The sequence below is a fragment of the Aotus nancymaae genome, unplaced genomic scaffold (genome assembly GCF_030222135.1).
Source record: "Aotus nancymaae isolate 86718 unplaced genomic scaffold, 86718_ANA_hifiasm-v0.15.2.pri h1tg000040l, whole genome shotgun sequence".
NCBI lineage: Eukaryota > Metazoa > Chordata > Mammalia > Primates > Aotidae > Aotus > Aotus nancymaae.
Window position 1 is genome coordinate 50,745,030 of NW_026988454.1, and position 23,064 is coordinate 50,768,093.

At 36.7% G+C, this 23,064-nt stretch overlaps 1 protein-coding gene across 1 annotated transcript in view; it reads right to left on the reverse strand.

Moving 5' to 3' along the window:
• Positions 1-23,064, reverse strand: part of KPNA5 (karyopherin subunit alpha 5) — a 66,737-nt gene that overhangs the window by 26,591 nt on the left and 17,082 nt on the right. The window contains exons 6-8 of the mRNA XM_012460434.3: positions 21,302-21,433; positions 18,682-18,770; positions 7,998-8,097 (exon numbers count right to left, since the gene is read on the reverse strand). Coding sequence (XP_012315857.1) covers positions 7,998-8,097; positions 18,682-18,770; positions 21,302-21,433 — 321 coding nt within the window. The remainder of the gene's footprint in view (positions 1-7,997; positions 8,098-18,681; positions 18,771-21,301; positions 21,434-23,064) is intronic.

The following is a 23,064-nucleotide window of genomic DNA, read 5'->3' on the forward strand; positions in this document are numbered from 1 at the left end:
TGATTGTTTCAGTTTTCTCAGTGAAGTAGAAAGTAATGTCATAAGCTGAGAGTGAGGATAAAAGAGAAAGAAACAGAGGTAGTAGGACAGAAAAACAAAATAAGAAAAAGCCTCTTAACTAACAATCCTTTTTCTGCAAGGTGTCAATTGTGCATTAACCAATATAAAATAATGTGAATCAGTCTGAAATTCAGATTACTATATGAATTTAGTAATTCATATAGTAACTTCTGAAAGTGGTTTGTGTTCCATGAAATGTTCCAATAAAAGTAACAAGTTCAGGGCATGGGAACGCGGAGGCACCCTGGTGTAGCAGGTGGTGGGTATGGACCAGGCAACCATGGAGGGAGTCAGGAGAGCCTTAGTGCAGGGCGGCACTGGGTGTAAAAGAAGTGTCTAGTGAGAGATGGAAACAGGTAAGACTTGATTTCCTCCATCTGTGAAACAAAAGAATCAACAATACTGCCTCATGGGGTTGTGCAGAGGATTCAGTAACATGCTGGTAGTGCCCGCAGTCAGTTACAGAGGCTGCTGTTAGTGGAAATAGCTGCTGTTAGTGGAAACACTTACATTTCTTACTAGTTTATGCCCAGAACCTCACTCTCAGGTCAGTATAACTTCCTACTCTAACAAATAAGAAAATGAAACCAAGAGGAAAAGTGTTATGCCCATAGTCACAAGATTAGCAGGTGCATTTCTTCTATTCCTTCTTATCACAAGAGAGCAAAGCACCTCTTAAGAAATAAGAAGGCAACAGCCAGCTAGCATCAAAATGACAGGATCAAATTCACACATAACAATATTAACCCTAAATGTAAACGGACTAAATGCCCCAATCAAAAGACACAGACTGGCAAATTGGATAAAAAGCCAAAACCCATCAGTGTGCTGTATCCAGGAAACCCATCTCACATGCAAGGATACACAAAGGCTCAAAATAAAGGGATGGAGGAAGATTTACCAAGCAAATGGAGAGCAAAAAAAAGCAGGAGTTGCAATTCTCATCTCTGATAAAATAGACTTTAAAACAACAAAGATCAAAAGAGACAAAGGACATTACATAATGGTAAAAGGATCAATGCAACAAGAAGAGCTAACAATCCTAAATATATATGCACCTAATACAGGAGCACCCAGATACATAGGCAAGTTCTTAAAGACTTACAAAGAGACTTAGACTCCCACACAATAATAGTGGGAGACTTCAACACACCATTGTCAATATTAGACAGATCAACGAGACAGAAAATTAACAAGGATATCCAGGACTTGAACTCAGACCTGGAACAAGCAAATCTAATAGACATTTACAGAACTCTCCACCCCAAATTCACAGAATATACATTCTTCTCAGCACCACATCACACCTACTCTAAAATTGACCAGATTTGGAAGTAAATTTGGAAGTAAATCACTCTAAATTTCTAATCTAAAATTGGAAGTAAATCACTCCTCAGCAAATGCAAAAGAACAGAAACCATAACAAACAGTCTGTCAGACCACAGTGCAATCAAGTTAGAACTCAGAATTCAGAAACCAACCCAGAACCGCACAGCTTCATGGAAAATGAACAACTTTCTCCTGAATGTTGACGATAAACAATGAAATGAAGGCAGAAATAAAGATGTTCTTCGAAACCAACGAGAACGAAGACACCACATACCAGAATCTCTGGGACACATTTAAAGCAGTCTCTAGAGGAAAATATATAGCAATAAGTGCCCACATGAGAAGAAAGGAGAGATCTAAAATTGACACCCTATCATCAAAATTGAAAGAGCTAGAGAAGCAAGATCAAAAAAACTCAAAACCTAGCAGAAGACAAGAAATAACTAAGATCAAAGCAGAAATGAAGGAGATAGAGACACGAAAAACCCTACAAAAAATCAATAAATCCAGGAGCTGGTTTTTTGAAAAGATCAACAAAATAGACAGACCACTAGCCAGATTAATAAAAAAGAAAAGAGAGAATAACCAAATAGATGCAATAAAAAATGACAAAGGGGATATCACCACAGATTCCACAGAAATTCAAACCATCATCAGAGATTATTACAAACAACTCTATGCACATAAACTAGAAAACCTGGAGGAAATGGATAAATTCCTGGACAGTTGCCTCCTCCCAAACCTAAACCAGGAAGAAGTCAAAACCCTGAATAGACCAATAACAAGGTCTGAAGTCGAGGCAGCAATTAAGAGTCTACCACCCAAAAAAAGCCCAGGTCCAGATGGGTTCACAGCCGAATTCTACTAGACGTACAAAGAGGAACTGGTACCATTCCTACTGAAACTATTCCAAATAATCCAAAAAGAGGGAATCCTTCCCATATCATTTTATGAGACCAACATCATCCTGATACCAAAACCCGGCAGAGACTCAACAAGAAAAGAAAGCTACAGGCCAATATCCATGATGAACATAGATGCAAAAATCTTCAACAAAATACTGGCAAGCCGATTACAACAGCACATCAAAAAGCTTATCCACCATGATCAAGTAGGAGTCATCCCAGGGATGCAAGGCTGGTTCAATATACGCAAGTCTATAAATGTAATTCACCACATAAACAGAACCAAAGACAAAAACCACATGATTATCTCAACTGATGCAGAGAAGGCCTTCGAAAAAATTCAACAGCACTTTATGCTAAAAACTCTCAATAAACTAGGTATCAACGGAACGTATCTCTAAATAATAAAAGCTATTTAAGACAAACCAACAGCCAATATCATACTGAATGGGCAAAAACTGGAAGCATTCCCTTTGAAATCTGGCACTAGACAAGGATGCCCTCTCTCACCACTCCTATTCAATATAGTACTGGAAGTTCTAGCCAGAGCAATCAGGCAAGAAAAAGAAATAAAGGGTATTCACTTAGGAAAGGAGGAAGTCAAATTGTCTCTATTTGCAGACGACATGATTGTATATCTAGAAGACCCCATCATCTCAGCCCAAAATCTTCTGAAACTGATAAGCAACTTCAGCAAAGTCTCAGGATACAAAATCAATGTGCAAAAATCACAAGGATTCCTATACACCAATAACAGACTTAAAGAGAGTCAAATCAAGAACGAACTGCCATTCACAATTGCTACAAAGAGAATAAAATACCTAGGAATATAACTAACAAGGAACATAAAGGACCTCTTCAAGGAGAACTACAAACCACTGCTCAATGAAATAAGAGAGGACACAAACAGATGGAGAAACATTCCATGTTCATGGTTAGGAAGAATTAATATTGTGAAAATGGCCATACTGCCCAAAGTAATTTACAGATTCAACACTATCCCCATCAAGCTACCAGTGACCTTCTTCACAGAACTGGAAAAAACCACCTTAAACTTCATATGGAACCAAAAGAGAGCCCACATAGCCAAGTCAATTCTAAGCAAAAAGAACAAAGCGGGAGGCATCACACTACCGGACATCAAACTATACTACAAGGCTATAGTAATCAAAACAGCATGGTACTGGTACCAAAACAGAGATATAGACCAATGGAACAGAACAGAGGCCTCGGAGGCAACACAACATAACTACAACCATCCAATCTTTGACAAACCTGACAAAAACAAGCAATGGGGAAAGGATTCCCTGTTCAATAAGTGGTGTTGGGAAAACTGGCTAGCCATATGCAGAAAGCAGAAACTCGACCCCTTCCTGACACCTTTCACTAAAATTGACTCCAGATGGATTAAAGACTTAAACATAAGACCTAACACCATAAAAACACTAGAAGGAAACCTAGGCAAAACCATTCAGGACATAGGCGTAGGCAAGGACTTTATGACCAAAACACCAAAAGCATTGGCAACAAAAGCCAAAATAGACAAATGGGACCTAATCAAACTCCACAGCTTCTGCATGGCAAAAGAAACAGTCATTAGAGTGAATCGGCAACCAACAGAATGGGAAAAAATTTTTGCAGCTTACCCATCTGACAAAGGGCTGATATCCAGAATTTACAATGAACTAAAACAGATTTACAAGAAAAAAACAAACAAGCCCATTCAAAAATGGGCGAAGGATATGAACAGATACTTTACAAAAGAAGACATACATGAGGCCAACAAGCATATGAAAAAATGCTCATCATCACTGGTCATTAGAGAAATGCAAATCAAAACTACATTGAGATTCCATCTCACGCCAGTTAGAATGGCGATCATTCAAAAATCTGGAGATAACAGATGCTGGAGAGGTTGTGGAGAAATAGGAACACTTTTACACTGTTGGTGGGAGTGTAAATTAGTTCAACCATTGTGGAAGACAGTGTGGCGATTCCTCAAGGACCTAGAAATAGAAATTCCATTTGACCCAGCAATCCCATTACTGGGTATATATCCAAAGGATTATATATCGTTCTACTATAAGGACACATGCACACAAATGTTCATTGCAGCACAGTTTACAATAGCAAAGACCTGGAACCAACCCAAATGCCCATCGATGATAGACTGGACAGGAAAAATGTGGCACATATACACCATGGAATATTATGCAGCCATCAAAAACGATGAGTTCGCGTCCTTTATAGGGACATGGATGAACCTGGAAACCATCATTCTCAGCAAACTGACACAGGAACACAAAATCAAACATTGCATGTTCTCACTTATAGATAGGTATTGAACAATGGGAACACATGGACACAGGGAGGGGAGCACTATACACTGGGGTCTGTTGCGGGGGAGTGGGGGGGATAGCGGCGGGGGGGGAGTTGGGGAGAGATAGCATGGGGAGAAATGCCAGATACAGGTGAAGGGGAGGAAGGCAGCAAATCACACTGCCACGTATGCACCTATGCAACAACCTTGCATGTTTTTCACATGTACCCCAAAACCTAAAATGCAATAAAAAAAAAAAAAAGAAATAAGAAGGCATCTTCAGGAACAAGATTCCACGTAGAAAAGAACCACTACACATGAGAGTAAGTTCCTGAGCAGAGGCAATAGTTCTCAGAAAGGAGTAGATCCTAGATTTGCACATACTGATTAGAATGAGTAAGGCTGAAATGATGTTGCCACATCCAGAATCTATGGCATGGAGAAGATATACCTTCAGAGATTTCTACATTTTTCCAAGATTAAAAGAAAATCAAAGAAATCCCATGGATTTTGGATATAACTGTGGGCTTCACCCAGAAGTAGTGCAACATTTGGACCTTGCTCAGAGGACTCTCTACAAGGATGTTATGCTAGAGAACCACAGATACCTTATCTCAGTGGGATATTGCATCCCTAAACCAGAAGTGATCTTCAAGTTGGAACAAGGAGAGCAGCCATGGATATTATAGGAAGAGCCCCCAGGCCAGAGATGCCCAGATCATCCAGAATCAAAAAGGAAAAAGAGCAAGACAAACTTTATTTTAGGACAATAGAGGCTATCTGAAACCCCAAATCAATACAAGTGGAAATGCATTAGGCAAAGAGTCTTCTGTAGAGTTTTAACACCCTTACATTGCTGGATTACATCAGCCAGCCTCTCTCTAGGCAGCTGGTGGGGAAGCCAGAGACTCCATGGGGAAGTCCAGCAACTTGGGCACTGCAGTGTCTCTGTTAAGTCAGCACAACGCTAAGTGCTTCTAAGTTTGCAGCTGCAGTAGTGCCAACCCCAGTGACCTGGCTTCATGACTACTAATAGAGTAAGTCATTACTAAGGCTACTCTGTCAAGAAAGGAGTGACAATCTCGGTTGATGCATAAACTGAGTTTGATACCTTGTTCATAAGGAGCTCTTTTGTTAGGCTGACATTGCTCTGTCCATTTTACTAAGTAAAACTCATGCAGTGTCAAAGCGCTTATCTTTTGAATCTGAGTAATCAAAAAGAAGCCAGCATAAAATGCCTCACAAAACTATTAGAAGAATAGAGTGGTGAAAAAGATTAGAAAAAGAAAAATAGAAGATGATGAAATGTCACCTGATCAAAATGGACATAAAGTAGATAAATAATTGGATCAAATATTAAAACATGAATTTCAAAAAGGACTAACTATATTGATTGCCTATGTGATATAAGAGTTCAAGAAAAATGTCAAGGTGATAGTATTTAATTCATTTAATGAACTGCATTATGAGATGTTGAACTCAGAAAAGAATTGGAAGAGAAAATAAGAATCACAGTAAAGAAAGCAAATTGGAAAAATTCCAAAGAACAGGCACTGCTGAAATTAGATTAGAAATAAATGAGAAAAGTGAACAAGAAGAAATTGAAGTAAATAAAAGGTTAAGACTGCATAAATAAGACAGTATAAAAGACATTCCACATATATACCATATAGGTCATTTCCCAAAGTAGACAATCAAAGAAATGAAACCATTACTTAAAATATTCCAAGAATACTTTCTGGGGAAAAGAAGACATAATTGAATCCACATAAAAAGACAAACCATCCCTCAGGAAGGCAGACCAAAAAGGATCAACATCATGATATATCTTAATAAAGTTACTAGATGTCAAAGATAAAGAATTAATCTGACAGCCAGTCAATATAAGAAAAAAGTTCAACTGACCTCAGGCTTTTCCATAACAAAATTTGCTAAACAAAACTGCTAAAAGTCAGGAAATCAATTCCTACAAAATCTTTAAAGAGTAAAATTAAGTACTTTATACCAGATTAAAGAGTGACTCTTGGCCGGGCATGGTGGCTCATGCCTGTAATCCCAGCACTTTGGGAGGCTGAGGCAGGCGGATCACCTGAGGTTGGACAAGACCAGCCTCACCAACATGGAGAAACCCCAACTCTACTAAAAATACAAAATTAGCCTGGTGTGGTGGCGCATGCCTGCAATCCCAGCTACTCGGGAGGCTGAGGCAGGAGAATCGCTTGAACCCAGGAGGCGCAGGTTGTGGTGAGCCGAGATCGCACCATTGCACTCCAGCCCAGGCAACAAGAGCAAAATTCCATATCAAAAAAAAAGAGAGAGATAAATGGACTATGGTTCAATGAGATTTTCACATAATGCCTGTGGTTTAGATAAAATGTGGCTAAATAATGAATTCTTAAAACTGGAACAGGGAAAGTATAAAGTAGGTATACTAGTTCATGCATTACCTTTGTGAATCAGAAATTTATTATTTTTTATCCCCATGAACTTTATCACTAGATCTTTATCAAAGTTTAACCTTCTCTTAGTGCTAAAGTCATTTTAGATACTAAATTCAAAAGAAGTAGAATGGTATTCTAAAAATTTACCTCCTTTCTACCTTCCTAAAAGCAATCTAAACAATAAAACTAAACTGGGAATCAATTATCTGTATCTCTAGGTGCAAAATATTAGTAGATAGGGAAATAGATATCCTAAGAGATAAAAGTTAAATGGAAAAGTACAAACGGCGAACCTAAAGGAATTATTTAATCTTTTAGGGGACTTATTTTCCCACAAATGAAAGAACTAGACTAGAAGATTTTTAAAGTCAATTCCTTGATACATAAATATCTGGTTGCAGTGACTGCCTCTGGGCATGGGAATTTAAGGTGTGGAAGGAAAAGTACAAGGGATACTTCCTTTATATTGTAAAGCTTTTGAATTTTTTATATGTACAAACATTGTCTGGTCAATAAAGAAAATAATTACTAAACAAAAAGTGGAGTTCCTTCAACATCAAAAAGCTGTTACGTATTTAAGTTTATAGAAACAGAGTTGTTTTTTTTTTTTTTTTTTTTTGGAGACGGAGTTTCGCTCTTGTTACCCAGGTTGGAGTGCAATGGCGCAATCTTGGCTCACTGCAACCTCCGCCTCCTGGGTTCAGGCAATTCTCCTGCCTCAGCCTCCTGAGTAGCTGGGATTACAGGCACGCGCCACCATGCCCAGCTAATTTTTTGTATTTTTAGTAGAGACGGGGTTTCACCATGTTGACCAGGATGGTCTCGATCTCTTGACCTCGTGATCCACCCACCTCGGCCTCCCAAAGTGCTGGGATTACAGGCGTGAACCACCGCGCCCGGCCCCGAGAAAGAGAGTTTTTAATCTGTGTATTTTACTCATACCTTACTAAAGTTTGGAGGAGGGTTTTTGCCTCTACATAAATTTGAGAGGGCCCATACAGCATTTCTTGTTGTTGTAAGTCTGTTTGAATTTGTTAATAACCTGTCAAGAAAAAGAAAAAAATAATTATCAATTTACATTCATTTTTCCTCTTTAGGTATCATAACATAAAATTTCTCTCCAATATATTTTATAAAATATTCAAACTAGTAAAATAGGAAAAAAGAATCTAAAATTCATTATGCTTTCAGAAACAAAATAAGCATATTACAGTTCTATTTTCCAAAGTTTTAATCTGTAATCTGAATGGATTCTTAAAATGATGTCATAGATAATTTACTTATTTCTATATACGTTAAAAAGGATACTAATTTTTCAATCATGAAAATAATACAGTATATGAATTCAGAAAGCAAGGAATACACTTTCAAATTATATGAAGATTACCTATTGACACTGAAAGTTCTTTTGTTGTGTTTTTAACAGAGTATGTATCTTAGTATTTTTTACCTGGTTTTCAATGAACCGTGGTATCTACTAAGAAACTGAGTATTTAAAATAAGAATTTTTCTTCTCAGCTCCTAAGGACTTACTACTTATAGGTTTTCTTTTCAAAGCATAACTTTATGTTTTAGTTATTTATATTTAAACAGGAGATCCCCTAAAATAGTAGTCCTTGAAACTTTTAGAGTTGTGGACCCCCTTGAGACCATAATGGATCCTTACCTCAGAAAAAAAGCACATACATCAAAATTTTGGCATGCAATTTCAGGAGTTTGTTAACCTCCTAAGGACCTCCACAAACCTGCTAGAAGTACAAAGAAAATCCCTGTTTTAGAGTGACATAAGCAAAAAGGGTGCAGAATGGAACTCCAGGTGCTTGTCCCTCCCAGAAATACCAAAAACCTTGCAAATATTGTCAGAATAAGAATCAAGTTTATTAGAACTCTGAAGACAGTCAAAACTATATGCAACTAAGATAACTTTTAGCTAGGAAAGGGCTGAAATGTGGTAGGAAAGCATTCCGGCATTTTAACTTATTCTTACGCTACCCCCTCCCCAGCCTAGCAATCTTTGGCAGCTAGTTCCCACTGTCAGTTCTTGATTCTGGAAGGAGTAGAACAGACCTTGTTTCCAAGGAATTGTGTTTGTCTGTTCTGACCTATTTGGAGGCTCCATGAAAAACTGATGCAAAGGGCTTCCTTTGTTTTGCATAACTGGGAATTCTCTCAGGGTAGAAAGTAGCTTTGTAAAAAATAAACGGTCCTCAAAGACTTTTAATGTCAAATGAATGAGGTGTTGAAACCTGAGCAAAAGATACAGTTGAGGCAAACAAGAGACACATTGAAAACCTGGCTGGAAAGATAAGAAGTAAGATATCTGGGCTATGAGGGATGTGAAAAGCTCCCACATATCAGACAATGTGAAGGCCCATGCACATGTCCAGGGCAGAGTCCACAATCAGAAAAAACATGAAGAGAGCTACGTTTTCAAGTCTAGTTTTCCTTTAGGCTTAGCTTGAGCAGGGAGTAAAGTAGTGCTAAGTCAGAGCTGTAATCAGCCTGACTAAGCATTAAAGAGGTGCCTTAACACAGGGCCAACCTGTAAAAATCTGGAGTTTTCTTTATTTTTGGCTCCAGATATTTAAGGCTCTCTCTGCTGTCAAACCACTAGCTAACCACTGAGTTAAAGGAAAAGAGATTTCAGAGACCATGCATGACAAAGAAACACGCTTTATAAAATTAATTTCACAAGTCCCCAAATAAATAACTACAACAAGCAGTAACACCAAAACCTAGAGAGGAAAATCTGATTTCCATAGTTACCATAGTTACAATAACCAGTCCAGTTTTTGAACAAGAAATTATGAGGCATGCAAAGAAATTTTAAAAGGTTGGTCCATTAACAGTGAAATACATAAATTAAATTTTCCCTGAGAAACCACAGACATTAGATTTACTATGCAAACATTTTAAATCTATTGTCTAATATTATGCTCAAAAGAGCTAAAGGACCTATGCACAAAAAAAAAAACTAAAGAACCACTAGAAAAACAATGTCTTGGCCAGGCGTGGTGGCTCACGCCTGTAATACCAGCACTTTGGGAGGCCAAAGTGGAAGGATCATGAGGTCAGAAGATCGAGGCCATCCTGGCCAACATGGTGAAACCCCATCTCTACTAAAAATACAAAAATTAGCCAGGCGTGGTGGCACACACCTGTGGTCCCAGCTACTAGGGAGGCTGAGGTGGAAGAATCACTTGGACCTAGGAGGCAGAGGTTGCAGTGAGCCAAGATTGCGCCACTGCACTCCAACCTGGCGACAGAGCAAGACTCTGTCTCAAAGAAAAAAAAAAAAGAAAAACAATGTCTCAACAAATACAGAATCATCACTATGGAAACCGACATTATAAAAAGGAACTAAATAGGAATTATGAAGCTTTTAAGTATAAAACTGAAATTAAAAATTCACTAGCGGGGTTTGACAGCAGATTGAGCAGGGAGAAGAAAGAATCCACAACCCAAAGATAGGTCAATTGAAATTATTCAAACTGAGGAGAGGAAAAAGAATGAAAAGAAATGGACACAGTCTAAGAAAGCTGTAAGACACCATCAAGCATAACAATATATGCATAATGGAAATACAAGAAGAAAAGGAGCAAAAGAATATCTGAAGAAATAATTACTGAAAACTTTCCCAATTTGATAAAAGAAATGCATCTACACATCCAAGAAGCTAAATAAACTCTAAGGATAAACTCAAACAGATACGCACCAAGATTCACTGTAATCAAATTATCAAAAGACAAAAGACAGAATCTTGACAACAAAAAGAGAGAAGTGATCCATAGTGTACAAAGATTCCTCATAAAGATCAATAGCTGATTTCTCATCGAAAACCATGAAGGACAGGGGCAATAGGATAACACATTTAAAGTGCTGAAGAAAAAAAACTCTCAACCAAGACTTTGATATCTGGCAAAACAATCCTTCCAAACAGAAAGTGAGATTCCCACAGGAGCAAAAGCTGAGGAAAGGCATCACTAGCAGACTGGCTTTACAAGAACAGCTAAAGAGAATCCTTTATGCTGAAATGAAAGAGCAATAAACAACAATACCTCAAAACCATACAAAGAAATAAAGAATACTGCTAAAGATAACTATATAGGTAACTCTAAGAGCTAGTATTTTGGAATTTTGGGTTTGTAATTTCTCTTTTTTTTCCGATATGACTTAAAAGAAAAATGCAAAAGGCCAAGGCAGGCAGATCACAAGTTCAGGGGATCAAGACTATCCTGGCTAACACAGTGAAACCCCATCTCTATTAACACAAAAAATTAGCCAGGCATGATGGCACATGCCTGTAGTCCCAGCTACTCGGGAGGCTGAGGCAGGAGCTTGGCTCACTGCAACCTCAGCCTCCTGGGCTCAAACGATCTTCCCACTTCAGTCTCCTGAGCAGCTAAGACTATAGGCATGCACCACCACACCCAGCTTTTTGGTATTTGTGCAGAGATGGGAATTTGCCATGTTGTCCAGCTGGTCTTGAACTCCTGAGCTCAAGTAATCCACCTGCCTTGGTCTCCCAAAATGCTTGCATTACATGAGTAATTACATGTAATTACTGAGCCACCATGCCCAGTTCTGATAAATTTCTTTTTTTGAGATAGAGTCTCACTGTCACCAAGGCTGGAGTGCAGTGGCGTGATCACCGCTCACTGCAACCTTTGCTTCCAGGGTTCAAGCAATTCTCCTGCCTCAGCCACCTGAGTAGCTGGGATTATGTGCATATGCCACCAAGCCCAGCTAATTTTTGTATTTTTAGTAGAAATGGGGTTTCACTATGTTAGCCAGGCTGGTCTCAAACTCCCTGCCTCAAGTGATTCACCTGCCTTGGTATCCCAAAGTGCTGGGATTACAGACGTGAGCCACTGTGTCTAGCTTTGGCCCTGAAAAATTTTTGAAAAGTGAAATCCTAAGAAGTATCTTCTCTAACAACAATGGAATGAAACTAAGAATACAGAGAGAAAACTAGAAAATTCAGAAATATGAGTAGAGTAACACACTCTTAAATAACCAGTGAGTTAAAACACATGCACACATGCGTGCAGATACACACACACACGGAGAAAATACTTTGAGATAAAAATGAAAACACAACAAAACCTAAGGGATGTAGTGAAATTAATACTCAGGAAAAAACATTATAGTTGTTAACACCCATATGAAAAAAGATCTCAATCTTCCACCTTCAGAAATTAGAAAAAATAGAGTAAATGAAACTCATAGCTAGCAAGAGAAAGAAAATGAAGTTAAGAGCAGAGATAAAATACAGAATAGAAAAACACTACAGAATATCAACTAAACAAAAATTTAGTTCTTTGACAAAAAAAATAAATTAACAAAAAGAACAAGCTTTTATCTAGATGGACAAAAAGAAAAAGATTCATATTACTACAATTAAGAATGAAAGTAGAGACATTACTAGCATTTCAACAATAAAAAGAATTATATGAGAATACTATGATCAAAAGCCAAGAAACTGGATAAGCTAGAAGAAATGAAACAGTATTTAGAAATATAGAAACTACCAAAGTGACTTAAGAATAGAAAATCTGGGCCAGAAATATAGAAACTACCAAACTGATTTAAGAATAGAAAATCTGGGCCAGAAACATAGAAACTACCAAACTGACTTAAGAATAGAAAATCTGGGCCAGAAACACAGAAACTACCAAACTGATTTAAGAATAGAAAATCTGGGCCCAGCGTGGTGGCTCACACCTGTAATCCCAGCACTTTGGGAGGCTGAGGCTGGTAGATCAGGAGGTCAAGAGATGGAGACCATCCTAGCCAACATAGTGAAACCCCACCTCTACTAAAAATACAAAAATTAGCCGGGCGTGGTGGCACACTCCTGTAGTCCCAGCTACTCGGGTGGCTGAGGTAGAGGAATCGCTTGAACCTGGGAGGCGGAGGTTGCAGTAAACCAAGATCGCATCACCACGCTCCAGCCTGGTGACAGAGCAAGACTCCGTCTCAAAAACAAAAAAAAAGAATAGAAAATCTGAATAGAACTGTAACCAGATACTGAATTTTAATCAGAAACTTCTCAAAAAGAAAAAGTCCAGCATCAGATGGCTTCACTGATGAATTCTACCAAACATTAACGAATAATGCAAAAAACAAAACACTTAAAATAACGGAAAGAATGTAATTGGATTATTTGCAACTCAAAAGATAAAAGCTTGAAGGGATAGATACCCCATTCTCCATGATGTGCTTATTTCATATTGCATGCCTGTATCAAAACATCTCACGTACGCCATATACACACCTACTTTGTACTTGCAAAATTTAAAAAAAATAAATAAGAGAACACCTCCTCATCAATTCTACAAGGATAGCATTACCCTGATACCAAAGCCAGAGACATCAAAACAAAAGTTACAGCCAATATTTCTTAGGAATATACATGCAAAAATCCTCAACAAAATTCTAGGAAACTGAATCTAGCAGCTTATACTATGACCACATGACATTTAACCAAGGAATAATGGAGGTTCAATATACAAGTATCAATTAAAATAATAAATTACATTAATACAATGAATTAAAAAAAATCATCTCATTGGATGCAAAAAGTATTTAAAAGAACTCAACATCCTTTTATGATAAAAACACTAAACAAAATAGAAGGAACCCACCTCAACACAATAAAAGGCATTTATCAAAAACCATAGCTAACATCACACTGAAAGGTGAAAGAGTCAGTTTTTACTCCGAGATAAGAAAGAAGATGAAGATACTCATTTTTGCCACTTCTAAATAACATTGTAATGGAAGCTCTATCCAAAGCAATTGTGCAACAAAAAGAATTAAGACAGCCAAATTAAAAAGCAAGAAATGAAACTATCTTTTTTTTAAATTGTACTTTAGATTCTGGGGTACATGTGCAGATCATGCAAGATTGTTGCATAGGTACATTCATGGCAAGGTGGTTTGCTGCCTCCATTCCCCCATCACCTATACCTAACATTTCTCCCCACATTATCCCTCCCTACCCTCCCTCCCAAAAACTATCTTTAAAAAAAAAAAAATTTAGAGATGGAGTCTTGCTATGTTGCACATGATAGAGTGAGGTGACGATTTACAAGCATGATTATAGTACACTACAGTCTCAAACTCCTGACCTCAAATGACCTCCCTGCTCAGCCTCCCAAGTAGCTGGGACTACAAGCATGTGCCACCATGCTCAGCAATAAAACTATCATTATTGACAGATGACATCATCTAATATATGGAAATCCACAACAATCCACAAAAAAAAACCATTAGTGCTAATAAATTCAACAAAGTTGCAAGATACAAGATCAACACACAGGTCAAGTGTGGTGGCTCACAGTTGTAATGCCCAGCACATTGGGAGGCCAAGGCAGCTGGATTACTCCAGGCCAGGAGTTTGAGACCAGTCTGGCCAACATGGTGAAACTCTGTCTCTACTAAAAATATAAAAATTAGCCATACCTGGTGGTGCATGCCTGTAAGCCCAGCTACTTGGAGGCTGAGGCACAAGAATCGCTTGAACCCAGGAGGCAGAGGCTGTAGTGACCCAAGATCACACCACTGCACTCCAGCCTGGGCAACAGAGCAAGACCCTGTCTCAAAAAATAAATAAATGAAAGATCAACACACAAAAATCAATTGTATTCCTGAGGGAATGTGTTCTCATTCCAGGGTCCACAAGGGGGCATAGTTTTAAGGGCAAGAACTCCCAGCGCCATGCCCACCTCCCATCTTTCTCCATCCGGGAGATTTAATGGTTTATGTTTAAATTTCGCGGGTGCAGGAAAGGGTCAAAAGTCAATCACTCCAGCGGAAGTTCTAAGGAACTCCTTTCATTGGCCTGGGGTCTTAGAGAAGGTGGGGGTTCCTCCCAGGTTAAAAGTCCCCTCCTTTCACACCCCTTCGGACTCCATGTTTGGATCCTCTTCCACGAACACTCTCTCGTAGAAGCCGTCTTTCTCTCTCCTGGATTTTCCCTCTGGAGTCCCCTTCCACACTCTCTCACGGAAGCCTGTCTTCCCCTCCTAAACTCCATCTATCTCTTTATTCTTTTCCACTCAGTATGGAAGCTGCTTTCCTCTCCTGGATTCCATCTGTCTGGATTTTCTCACTTAATGTGAGAGTTAGCTGTTTCTTCTCTCTCCTTCTCCTGTTTCTCCTTCTCTACTTAAATAAATCACTTTCTACAAACACTTTTGAGTCTGGCATTTACTGCGCACTGCACTGTGATCTCCTCTCCCATTCTTGGGGAGTGATAGACCAAGAACCTGGAGAAACACCCTCTCAGAGGAGCTGAGGGCACCCCTGAACCTGGAAACATTCCTATACACTATGAAGGAACAAGTCAAAAAGAAATTAAGAAAACAATTTCATTTACAGTTGAATCAAAAAGAATATAATAATTTGGAATACATTTAACCAAAGAAGTTTAAGACCTGTTTACCAAAATCTAAAAAATATTGTTAAAATTAAAGACCTTAATAAATTAGAAGATATCCCAAATTCATGAATTGGAAGCCTTAATATTATTAAGATAACAATACTGCTCAAAGTCATCTACAGAGTAAATGAAACCCCTATCAAAATGACAATGACCTTTTTACAGAAATGAAAAAGTAAACTTAATACCTACTAAGGTGACCTAAATCAGAATAACGGATAATATGTGTTGGTGATGATATAGAAAAATTCGAACACTTATACATTGCTAGCAGAATGGTACAGCTGCTGTGAAAAAGTTTGGTAGTCCCTAAAAAATTAAAGATAGGATTACCATATTACCTGGAAAATTCCACTCTTAGGTATTTATATGCCCACAAGAGTTAAAAACCAGTATTGAAACAAAACCTTGTACATGAATGTTCATAGGAGTAATATCTATAGTAGTCAAATGTGGACACACCGAAATGTCCATCTATTAATGAATGGATGAACAAAATGTGGCATATCCATAAAATGGAATGTAATTCAGCCATAAAAAGAACAAAGTACTGATACATGTGCTATGATATGGATGAACCTTGAAAACAGTAAGCTAAAAGCGAGACACAAAGGTTATACATTGTATGATTCCACCTATGTGACATACAGTATAAGCAAATCAATAAAGCAAGAAAACAGATTTGTAGTTTCCAAGGCACAAGGTAACAGCAAAATGGGATGTGACTGCTTAATGGGTAATGGGTTTCTGTTTGAGGTGGTAAAAAAATTCTAACTAGATAGTAGTGACAGTTGTATAATGTTGCAAATCTACTTAGTGCCACTAAACTATACACTTTAAAAATGGTTAATCTGGTTACATGTATGCTACCACACAAAAAAGTCTCTGTTCTAAAGGTTTTCCTATAAATAGATGTGAGATTTCCCCAAACTACAACAGATTTAGAAATAAAATAGTTATACTGATTTTATAAGCTAAGAGTTGACAATTGTCTTCAGTAAGTATTTTAGGGTTTGCAGGCCCCCTTGCTCATTTCTGTTACTCACCTATGCTGATATAGCATGAAAGCAACCAAAGACATTAAGTGAATAGGTGTGGCTGTGTTCTGATAACTTAATTTACAAAAACATGGAGCAAGCCAGATTTAGCCTAACAGTTAAAGTTGGCCAACATCTGTTATATATTATTGTTCTTTTTTATATTAATGTGGTTATTATGAGAAAGTACAAACATGCTACATTATAAATTAAAGTTGAATTAAATTACAACAAAATTGTATCAATACAGTTTGTAGTAGTAAAAGATTTATATTGAGAATCAAATGAATACTAATAAATTAAAATATCACTCAAACAGAACAGATAAAATGACACATTAATAAAAGTTTTACATTTACTTAAGCATTACTAAATATGAATTACAATGTGAATAACAAATAATCCATATTTTTTAAGCTGAAAACTTTTCCTTTTGCCCCACTAAAATGAGAGTATCTGCTAACTTAACTTCCTTTTTACCACCTTTCTCATTTTTTTTAAAACACTTGAAACTTTCCAAGATGAAATTTTTTTTTTTTTTTTGAGACGGAGTTTCACTCTTGTTACCCAGGCTGGAGTGCAATGGCGCGACCTCGGCTCACCGCAACCTCCGCCTCCTGGGTTCAGGCAATTCTCCTGCCTCAGCCTCCTGAGTAGCTGGGATTACAGGCACACGCCACCATGCCCAGCTAATTATTTGTATTTTTAGTAGAGACGGGGTTTCACCATGTTGACCAGGATGGTCTCGATCTCTTGACCTCGTGATCCACCCGCCTCGGCCTCCCAAAGTGCTGGGATTACAGGCGTGAGCCACCGCGCCCGGCCCCTAAGATGAAATTTTATAATGAAACTCTGAAACTTTCCAACTTTCTAATACCCTTTTCTGAAATTATTTTTGTAATGATTACTACATGGCTGAATACTGGTTATTCTTTCTTCATTTTATTTTTTAGTTTAGTTTCTTCAGTCATGATTTAAAAGCTCCTTAGGACATTTAAAAAGAGTAAACCTAAGAAAGGTATACTACTTCATAAACCACTATCTGCTTAAGATATTAACAAATAACAAAATGACCTAGAGATAGAACAACAAAACCAAAAAGAAAAAGTGCTCAGTTAATTTATATACTACATAAATCAGGTGAGACAAATCTCAAATTGAAACTTTAAGAGATGTTTTTAATAGTACAGACTTCAAAATAACTCATATTGAACTCTAAATCAGTACTTTCTTTTATAGCTCGGCTAAATTCTCAAATACTATGGAGTATTAACTCTAAGCCCATAATAAATGAAATTATAGTGAGTGGTCAGTGGTTTGCACACAGATCTTCGATTAATTTGGTTAAATGAAACCATGCCAAGAAATAACTTTTGTCCACAGAAAACTAGAGTAAAATGTCTTTTGCAAACTGGTGTCTAGAAATTTATTCTTATTATTCAACTCCTCCACTGGAGATGATGGAGAATGCACCTCCATGCAGAAATGAAGAGTAAAATATTCACTTCTAAACATCTCTTCAATTAGAATTTTTCTTCACTACCTGCCATTGGCATTTATCCTATATAAAGATCCTCTTAATCATAAGCAATATGTATAAACCTGTCTTTCAAAAAATTTTATCTTATTTCTATAAAAGACTTTACATTATAAGGTAATTTCTTTAAAAAAAAAAAAACAAAACACATAAGGTAGTTGAGAAAACCACTAGATAAATCACTTTAAGTTAAATTCTAATCCTGAAAGAAAAATATCGATCTTAAAATCTTTGTTCTTTTAACAAAATATAAAGCATATTGACATAATAAATACACTGACTGTTCAAGTATTAAGGATTCCCTGCTATGGCAATATGTAAATTTTATTGTATTATAAACTATCTATCCTAATCTTTGCAGAATAATTATTTTAGATCAGTAAGCATCAAGTAAGCTATGACCACTGTTAAGTGTGGTTTAAGAGAACATAAAAGACACAAATAACAATCTGAAAATCTCTCTTTGTTCTACCTACTTTCAAGCTACTGTAGGCCTGGTAACCATAAGACAAATTTAAAAGTATGACTGAAGAACTTAATTATGTATGTAGAATACAGTGGAGTATATAGTTTTTTATATATACTTAATTGTGATAAAGTACTTACTCTAAAAGAGGTGGAAGTATTTCACAATTCAAAACAAAATCTCTGCATTCTGCATTGTCACCAGCAATATTGCCAAGTGCCCAAACAGCCTTAGAAAAAAAAAAATTCTCTTAAGACAATATTTTAAATAAGAGGCTTTCCTTTAGGAATGAGATTTTAGTACAGAATGAACAAAGCAACTGTTTGTGACATGTTAAAAAAAAAATAGAGAAGAAAAACTTTTAAAATGCAATTTAATATTTTTATTCAAATTGAAAGATAGGACATTTAAAAAGTTTTCCAGCTGAGCGTGGTGGCTCACACCTGTAATCCCAGCACTTTGGGAAGCTGAGGTGGGCGGTTTGCTTGAGTCCAGGAGTTCAAAACCCACCTGGGCAACATGGTGAAACCCTGTCTCTACTGAAAAAAATGACAAAAATTAGCTGGCGTGGTGGCACGCACCTGTCGTCTCAGCTATTTAGGAAGCTAAAGTGGGAGGATCACTTGAGCCCAGGAGGCAGAGGTTGCAATGCGCTATGTTCCACCTTGGGCAACAGAGCGAAACCCTGTCTTCAAAAAAGAAAGTTTTCCTTGCATATTAGTGAAATACCTATACTGTTCAACAAATAGCATATTTTACTCTGAATTTACATGAAGAGACAAAATACATCTATTTAGCAAATTTTCCAATTATTATCATGCACTGCATAATGACATTTCAGTCAATGACAGACTGCATGTAAGATGGTGGTCTCATTATAACACCGTATCTTTAATGTACCTTTTGTATGTTTATATACACAAATACTTACCATTGTATATACAATTGTCCACAGTAGGCCAGGTGCTGTGGCTCATGCCTGTAATCGCACTTTGGGAGGCAAGGTGGGCAGATCACTTGAGGTCAGGAGTTCATGGCCAGCCTGGTCAACATGGTGAAACCCCGTCTCCACTAAAAATACAAAAACTAGCCAGGCATGATTGCAGGTACCTGCAATCCCAGCTACTCAGGAAAGTGAAGCATAAGAACTGCTTGAAACCCAGGAGGTGGTGGTTGCAGTGAGCCAAGATTATGTCACTGCACTGCTGCCTGGGTGACACAGCAAGCCTCTCAAAAAAAAAAACCAAAAAACAAAAACAGCATTTGTCTACAGCATTTAGAACAGTAACAAGCTGTATAGATGTGTAGCCAGGGTGCAAAAGGCCATACTATATACCATCCAGGTTTGTGTAAATAGACTCCATGGAATTTGCACAATGACGAAAATGTATTTCTCAGAACACACATTCATTTACTAAATTTCAATTAGGTAAGAAATTATGCAAACGCAAATTATAATTTTATTATATTCTCACCATAAACTTTTCATGTTATTACAAAAGTAGACATGTTACTTTTCAATTGGTAAAATTTTATTTTAATGTTTAAAACATAAGTTAGTATTTTTAACATCTACTCTAAACCTAAGCTTTTTTTGTTTTTAAGAAAAACCTTTAAAGACATTTTCTACCTTGTGGAGCATAATATTCTGTTGGTGGAGATATTAATTGGTATAACATTTTTGGAGTCTGACTTTGAAATACATAGTAAGAGCTTTAAAAAATATATCTTTTGACAGGGTAGTCATTTTTCCTAATTAAATAATCAAAAGGCACATAAAGAGTGATGACATATAATGATATTCATCACAATATTATTAACAACACCAATAAGCTAGAAATAATCCAAATGTACAATAATTCAGGAACAGATAACAAACTATGGTACATTATCTGAGCAGATATTGAGTAATCAGTAAAATTTCCTTGGAATAATAATTACTGCCATAAGAAAAGGCTCCCAATATTAGTGTTAACTGAAAAAATATATATAAAATGAAATGATGAATGAAATGGTAGAGAGATCAGCAGATTAATGTACATAAAAATGACGCAAAACAAAAATGTCAAATTATTTGATTTAGATGGTACAATTATATGTAATTAAATTTTCCCTCTTACAACAAAACTTTATTAAGTTTATTTAAAAAATGGTTCTATTCAAAGTAATGTGATATTTTTGAAACAAATATCCAGAGAACAAGAATTCAAACCAGTCCAAGCTTAAAACCTGGCTCTGCCATTCATTGTGACTTTAGGTAAGTTACTAACTTTTGAGTCTCAGTATGTACTTGTTTTTATTTTTTTGGAGACAAATCTTGTTCTGTTGCCCAATCTTGCTCTCCTCCCTGAGGAGCTGTGGCACCATGCCTGGCTAATTTTTGTATTTTTAGCAGAGCTTGGATTTCACCATGTTGGCCAGGCTGGTCTCGAACTCCTGGCCTCAAGTGATCTGCTCACCTCAGCTTTCCAAACAGCTGAGAATATAGGCGTGAGCCACCGTACCTCAGTATGCACTTTTATAAACAGGAATAGTAATTCCTATGCTAGCTGCAATCTTACTTATAGAGAACCCAGGATTATGTCTGGAACTGTTAATTCTCCCTCCCTTCTAACTTAACACCAAAAACACTACTGTATTTTAACCAATGCAATATACAACAATTAGGCACAAAAATGAATTATACATTGTAATTACAAATGGTACTTTTAAGGGAAAACTGAATTCTAGTACACATAACAATACAAATTGGAAACATACCTGTTCTTGAACATCTTCATGTTCAGAATTAAGAAGTTTGATAAAAATCGGAACAGCCCCAGTTTCAATCACTACCTTGGTATGCAGAAAAGTTCCAGATGCTATATTAGTTAATGCCCATGCAGCTTCAAACTAAGGAGGAAAAAAGTAAAAGAAATGAAAGAACCAAAGAAATGTCAGAAAGGCAAAGAAAGAAAAAGAGGGAGTAGAGACCTGGAAGGACAAGTGTGAAAGATTGACTTACATTAATAAGATTCACTGTGAAGTCAGTTTAAGGATAAAAACTCTTAGAAAAAGAATCATCATCAAAGATCACTGATTACAGAAAAGAAAAAGAAAGTACTCTTTAATATGGAAAAATAAGAACTGAGAAAAACATAATGAAAATATACAAAATCAACAATATATAAATACCTTTGAATTTATAATTCATAAAACTCCTGTTTATTATTAGAGAACCAAGTATTCTAAAGCAAGCAATTTAAAAATAAATATGAGACACTACTTGTAACAATAGTATACTTAGGAAACAGAATCATAAGTGGTACTTATTTCTCTACAGATTAAGTAACCTCAACCTACTCATTTAAGAAACAAAAAAATTAAAAGTTGAGAGATTTAGGTATTTTTTCAACATCAAGCTTTCATTATCAGAACCAGTGCTAGGACTTCTGGTATTCTTTTAAGCTGCAGAACCTCTGAGAAGTTACTCATATTAACTCAATTAAAATTTGAATATACATACACATTATGGATTTAAAATAAAAGCAACTGAGAAAATTCAACCATGGCTCCAAGACAATGAACTAGTGAATTACTGAAAACAACCTTCAAATCCACAGGCAAACTAAGTGGTGACTACAGCTTAAAAAATATTTCACATATTTGACATATAAAATTAACCATGAAAAAAAATTTTTAAATATTTCACATAAGTAACTACACATGAACATAGACGTCATTATAAGTAACAAAAAATGTACCCAAAAGCATTACTGAAATACTAAAAAGTACAGTTACTATTACATGCAGGACTAAGAAAAATTTTTAAGGGAATTTATATTTAAAAATAATGGAGACCATAGTTCTAACCAATTGTAGATAATGAAATAAACTAATGGACAACTGAAAGGTTACTCTACAAACTTGTCCTTAGTATCCCTATGAGAAAGGCTTAGTGAAGCCTGGTAAAGTCAGAAGCCTACCAGCAACCAATTAAACATAAAATGACTGATAAGCAAGTGACAACTCTGAAAACCTAGAGTATGTGGCTACAATTTTTAAAAAAAGGTAAACTTTCCAGTTAAAAAAGGAAAATAGAGACAGAATGCCTCTTCAACCTCCTTTAACTATCTGGCAACAATGTTAGCACTTCTGATTTGTCAAAAGGAGCCAAAAACCCAAATATTGACTTGAAATCCCCCAATTTTTTAACACTTAATATCTAATTCATATTTTAAAACGTATGCAGGCCAATAAAACTTGTTTGTAGGCCCCCAATTTGAGGCCTGTTAGATGAACCAATCATATAAACTAACATATTTCACATGCACTTGGGTAAGTAACATGGCACAACATGTAGCTGTCCCAAGATCACACTCTTGAATTTCCATAGGTTTTAATTAAGTGATTAATAAACACTCAGCTTCTCAATATTTATTTATTTAGAGACAGGGTCTCTCTCCGTTGCCCAGGTTGGAGTGCAGTGGTGTGATCACAGCTCACTGCAACCTCAAATGTCTGGACTCAAGTGATCCTCCCAC